Source organism: Aythya marila (genome assembly GCF_965140915.1).
Source record: "Aythya marila genome assembly, chromosome: 2".
NCBI lineage: Eukaryota > Metazoa > Chordata > Aves > Anseriformes > Anatidae > Aythya > Aythya marila.
Genome location: NC_139043.1, coordinates 146,937,761 through 146,943,994, shown reverse-complemented (window position 1 = coordinate 146,943,994; position 6,234 = coordinate 146,937,761). Strand labels below are relative to the sequence as shown.

The 6,234-nt window shown below is 50.2% G+C and overlaps 1 protein-coding gene across 1 annotated transcript; it reads right to left on the bottom strand.

Moving 5' to 3' along the window:
• Positions 1-1,593: 1,593 nt before the first annotated feature.
• On the bottom strand, positions 1,594-5,864 carry MYC (MYC proto-oncogene, bHLH transcription factor). The gene is made up of 3 exons (XM_082752724.1): positions 5,554-5,864; positions 3,747-4,455; positions 1,594-2,753 (listed from the first exon to the last, which is right to left on the bottom strand). Exons 2-3 carry the CDS (start codon positions 4,438-4,440, stop codon positions 2,191-2,193), a joined length of 1,257 nt encoding a protein of 418 aa, XP_082608850.1. The 5' UTR covers positions 4,441-4,455; positions 5,554-5,864; the 3' UTR covers positions 1,594-2,190.
• Between the last annotated feature and the right edge of the window lie 370 nt (positions 5,865-6,234).

Below are 6,234 nucleotides of genomic sequence, written 5' to 3'. Positions count from 1 at the left end.
TCATAACCAGTACATAGAATAGATACAGACAAAATTGATGCTAAAATAAGCTAACTTGTCTAATAAAAGTTGAAGCTTTTATTCTGGAAGATGCAGAGCTGGAAGATGTCCTGATTTACAGTTCAGATACAATTAATACTTTCATTTCACATCATTCTGTTTCCTCATAAATGAATATCTGAATCACACACTGAAAAAGGCAACTACACCACCTCTATAAACCCATTTACATGCAGGTGGTACAGAAAAAATGAAGAAAAAACTTTGCTTTCTCCTGGGTTTCTGACAGGATGATCTTCTCCCAAGAAATCTTCAGCCTGACACCTAAAACACCTAAATGGGATGTAAGCCCTTATCTATTTTTGGAAGTCCCACATGCAAAATTATCGGGACTTTTGCCATGTCCTTTCCAGGGCAGAGACTTTTGGCATCCATCCTGTCCATAAACCGCCACCTCCTCCCCCTGTCCCATGCACACCCCTGCTCAACCCTTCTTCTCCCCACTTTGAGCTCAAATGCAACAGAACACCCGAATATTCTGTTCCAATTCAGTTGCTGGCACTGGTGTTATCTGCCAGCACTGCTGCTCAGCTGGTTAGAAGCCAAGCAAATACGTATTTAGTGGGAATTATGAAAATTGACAAGTACAAAGTTCTATTTTTTTTAAAGCAGTTCCTTACCCCAAATCCAAGGGCTAATTGATTTATTGCTCAAGTTCGAACTGAAGTTGAGCTAAACGTGTGAAAGTTGGGGAGGAAAAGATCAAATCTGGTCTTTGGACTTATGTCAAGCAAGTGCTTTATGGCCCATCTGAAGCTGATCATGAGACAATTCCTGAATGCAAATGTCATTTAATAGGGACAGACAAATGCTAGGTAATTCTCAGAGCATATTCTCCAGCTAAGAAATAGTTCTTCTCTGCCTCTGCTATAATTGTGTGGTTCTGTGTGCTCCTTGACTTTGATCTTTGCATTCCCTGAAATCCCAAGTAACTATTCAAGTTAATAAAGTGTTAAGGTGTTTGCCTAGGAAGGTTGGCTCTGCTGATTTCAGCTCTTAAAAGGGGAAACAGCGCTGTTGTTTTAACCACGTCAGCACTTACCGCCTTGGTTTATTTTGTTATCCCATTTAACTTCTGTTCAAAATCAAACAGGAAGCAATTAAGGTGAGTCTACTACAAAGCAGTCCTCAAAATACATAGCCGACAAAGGTCATGCCCCTAAAACATAATTAAACTTATTTGGAAAGAATGCAGAGCCGATACACTGGGGTTGCTGGTGTAAAAATACAATGGCTCTGCTTTACTTTCGGCAGGCAGAAATGATGGATTGCCAGGATGGACATTACTGCCAGCCCCCTTGTTGGGGCACTGGTGGCAACAGCAGCTGGACTGGCAAAACTCTAAGAGCACTGGTCTTGTCTACTTGGATTGATAGGAGTGGAGAGGGAGAGAAAAGGAACCAAACTCCCTGCTAAACTGCAAAATTTTCCTCTTGCCTAAACCCACTTTGACTTTGGTCAGGTCACTGTTGTGATGACAGAGAGAAGGATGTCATGGAAATAAGCATCTAGTGACAACACTGGAATACAAAGCAAAGTCTTTACACAGGATTTAGCTAATTATATTTTGGGCAAATATTTATTTATCTAAAAACAAAATAAAAATCATTTCTTTAAAAGAAAAATGTATTTAAATAAAAAAACAAAACTGTGAAATGTTATGGCACAGAAGTTCAAGACAAGTATAAATCCAGTTGCCACAACTGTTGCGTATTAATGTTGCACATTTTTCTATAAAGACTTTATTAAAGGTATTTACATGGCAAGAAGATGTGTAAATATATACAGCAATCTGGGGACAACTTTTTTTTTGGAATTCTCATAAGAAAAAAATGCCTTAAATACAAAATTTTAAAAGAAAAAAAGTTGAAGAGTTCATCCCCAAGCATGAAGAATGTCCCATCATCCCTTATGCCCAAAGTATCAATTATGAGGCAGTTTTGAGGTTCTGGCCAAACCATTTGGAGATTCAGCCAAGGTTGTGTAGTCTCAAGTTAATTCGCACAGCATGCACTTGCAATAGTTCCATACTTGATGGACTGGTGTAGTTCATGAATGATATTAGAAACCTTAATATTTTATCGTCATTTCAGTCTAGTTTGGGTTACTCTAAGCGATGCCCAAGAGTTCCTATGCACGAGAGTTCCTTAGCTGCTCAAGTTTGTGTTTCAACTGTTCTCTCCTCCGCCTCAACAGCTCTTTCTCTGCGATCAGTCTGTGTTCGTCTGACTGAATGGAGAGAACGTACTCTGTTGCTTTTTTCAGGATGACGACCTTGGGTGCCTTCTCATTGTTGGCCACCTCGGGTATCTGGTCACGCAAGGCAAAGAAACTCAGCTTCAGCTCGTTTCTCCTCTGGCGCTCCAAGACATTGTGCGTTCGCCTCTTGTCGTTCTCCTCCGAGTCTGACGTGCGGGGACTTGAGCATTTTCGGTTATTACTGATCTGTTTCAGCACTCTGCCACTGTCCAACTTTAGCCTTTTTGCAGCTGGGTACTCCACCTTGGTGGAGGGAGGAGCGGCGTAGTTGTGCTGATGGATGTTGACATGACACCGTTTGAGAACCAGTGGGCTGTGATGGGGCTTACTGTGCTCTTCTGATGCTTCTGTGCTGGACTCTGTGCTGGATTCGGACTCGTTCGCTTCAGCTAATGTAACAACATCAATTTCCTCATCTTCCTCTTGTTCTTCTTCTGCATGGGAAAAGAAAAAAAGAAGAATTGTAAGCCAATCTGCGGAAAAACTCTCAGGACTGCTGTATTTATGACTGGGGGGTTACTTTGAGCTGCAGTGCAAGGAATCCATTGACAAACCCATATTAAACCCACTCAATGCTGCGAGACTCCACTTGCCCTCCTCAAGAGCCTTTCCTTTAAGGAGCAGTGTTTCAAGAGCAATAGGACGCACCAAGTGCACTCGGAGCCCTGACTCCCTGGTTTCAAAATTTGCAAAGATCTTGCGTAATCCCGAGGCGCGTATGAAAGATAGCAGGAAAATTTAACCTCGGTTGTCAGCAGCAAAGCACAGCGAAGCTCCTAGACTCAAGCTGTCCTTAATTAAGGATTTAGCAGGCTTTGGCCACGCCTCAAGAGAGCTTACTTAACACACGTGTGTATTCAGAGACACTTTCAGAATCTCTCTTGATCTGTTAATTTGTGGAAAATCCAAGGAAAAAAAAATGAAGGCTGTAGAGCTTTGAGTAGAAACTCGCTTTCAAACCAGATTTACGAGCGGACGGAACATGCTGTCAAATACCTAAGGAAGCATTTCTAAAACTTTCCCAGCACCATTCACTCCTCGCAGTCACTTTCACTAGCACCTCCCTGCACATTCTCCCTGCGGCTCTCGGGCTGGGGTTAACTCCTTGCCGGCCCCCAGATGTCACTGGGAAGCAGCTCCACTTGGACGCTGCTCCGGCTCCGAAGTCCGACTCTGACCCCGTTATGAAAGTTTCTCCCTCCCTCTTTTTTTTTTCCTTTCATTTTTTTTTTTTTTTTTTTTTCCCTCCCTCAACCCCTGGAGGGAAAACCGGGTTGTTTTTTCCAGGAACTAAACTCGCAGGGAGCCTCGCTAACGTGGCATTTAAAATACCCGTGCGCGGTGGGAGGGAGAGAGAAGAGAAGAAGCGGGTCGGGGTGCGCGTCCGCCCTCTTGCCCCCCAAAAAACACGCGTGGACCCCACTCACCCGAGTCGCTGCTGGTGGTGGGCGGCGTGTCGACACCCAGCAGTGCCGGGGGGCTGGCACCGGGCTGCCCGGCCCTAGGAGCTCTCTCGCTGAGCGGGTAGGGAAAGACCACCGAGGGGTCGATGCAGTCGGCGGCGGCGGTGCCCAGGTCGTGCAGGTAGAGCCCGGTCGATACCGCGGGGCCGGTGGGAGGCGGAGGCGGTGGTCCCCCCGTGGGGGGTCCCGTGGGGCCGGGCCGGGCTGTGGGACCCCCCTCCCGTCGGGCCGCCTGGTAGGACGCCAGCTTCTCGGAGACCACCTTCTCCAGCTTGGCGGCGGCGGAAAAACCGCTCCACATGCAGTCCTGGATGATGATGGATTTGACGAAGGTCTCGTCGTCCGGGTCGCAGATGAAGCTTTGGTTCACCATGTCCCCTCCGAGGAGCTCCGTCACCATCTCCAGCTGGTCGGCGGTGGAGGGGAAGCAGGAGGCGGCGGCCAGGCTGGAGCGGCGGCTGGGCGACAGGGGCGGCGTGGGCAGGAGCTCAAACTTCTTCCAGATGTCCTCGGACGGCGCTGGGGGCTGCAGCTCACTGCCCCTCTGCTGCGCCGCCAGGTAGAAGTTCTCCTCCTCCTCCTCGAAGTAGAAGTAGGGCTGCACCGAGTCGTAGTCGTAATCGTAGTTTTTGCTGGGGAAGCTGGCGCTGAGAGGCATCGCGGCGGCTGGTGCCTGCGGGAGGGGGAGGACAGGGGGACGCCGGGGTGAGCCTTGGGGGTCGGCTCTCCCCCCGCGACCCTAAAGGGGCGACCGCCCCCCAAGCGCGCAGCGCTCCCTCCCGGCTCCCCGCGCCGTACCGACGGGCAAAAAAAAACGCGGTCGGTTTCAAAATAATGTTAAAAAAAAACATAATAAAATCCATGATAATAATAATAAAAAAGGTACGACCTCCCCTCACCCTCTCCCAAGTCGGAGGCGCGACTTGATCTACCGAGGGGGGCAGCTCCCGGTACCGCCCCGACCACCCTCCCCGCGGCTCTCCCGGAGGGGCTCCGGCAGCTCTGTGCAGCCCTACTCGGTTCTGCACGGTTTGGCACGGCTCAGCTCGACGCGGCACGGCTCGGCTCGACTCCCTCCCGCCGCCCCTCCGCAGCCGCCGCGTTCACACGGGGCACGGCTCCGGCACGAAGCCCTCTTCCTTCCCTCCCGGAGCCGCTCCGCCAGCCCGGGATTGGGGATCCGGGACCGAGCCGGGAAGGGAAGGGAGAGCTGCGGGGAGCTTCCAGCACCCAGGGGGGCTGCTCCCTTGCCACCCACCTGGGCGTGCGGGCAACGCGCGGGGACGGGCAGGGACCTCAGCAAAGTTTGCCAGGTCTTGTCATATACACGCATATAATATATATATGTAAATAAATTTATATGTCTACGCAAAGATATATATATATATATACACATATATATACACATATATATACACGCATATATATACATATATATATGTACCCATATATATATACCCATATATATGAATATAGGCAGAATGTGCAATAAGCATAACCTGCCCATGCATACGCGGGAGAAGCAAATGCTTCCCCTCCCCCGAGAAAAAAAAAAAATAATAAAAAAAGATAGATATTTGAAGAGCCGAGAGCAAGCGAAAGGATGGGGAAGGCCGGTGCCCCGGCGCAGAAGAGCGTCCCCCGGGGGGGACCGCCGGTGTCCCCGTCCTCGGAGCGCAGCCCCGGCGGCCCCCGGTGTCAGCAGCCCTGTCAGTCCAAGCCACGACCGCGGCGGATCGAGTGATGGGAAAAGCGGAGCCCCGCGACTCACCGGCTTCTCCAAGGCGCCAGCTGCGAAACGGAGCGAGGCAATTATTGCGGGCGGTGCGGGGACCAACAAAATAAGGAAAAAAAAATAATATATATATAAAATTATAAAAAGAACCGCCGGATAGGACGGGGAAAAAAAAAAAGACAAAACGCCGGGAGAACGTAGATCTCTTCCTCCCACCAAGGTTTAGAAAAAAAAAATAAAAAAAAAAAAATCAAGGAGCAGCGGAGAGAAGGGGAATCAGATTGTACGGTCCAAGGCGGCGCGGCGCGCTCTGTCTGCTACAATAGAAGTTTAGTTGCTTTCCTGCTTTAAAGCGCCGGCGAGGGGCGGGCGTAAAAGTGCCGCGGGGGCGGGGGCACCACCGCGGGGCCCCCGCTCGCTCCCGCCGTGCGCGCCGCCGCCTCCCGCGCCCCCGTTCGGCAGCGGGCGCGCAGAGCTCCGCGCCTGGCGGCGGGGAGCGCGGCACCGCGAGGGGGCGGCCGAGGAGCTCCGCGTGTCCCCCCCCCACACACAATCCCCCAGCCTTTAATTCCGCCGGGAGGTTTGGAAGGGCTTTGTGGGGGGGGGGGGAGGTGATGCAGCGCTCCGCGGTGGTTATTCTTTATTTTTTTATTTTATTTTTTTAATTATTTATTTTTTTTCCACCCTTCTTACTACGATCTGCGCAAGGAGAGGTCG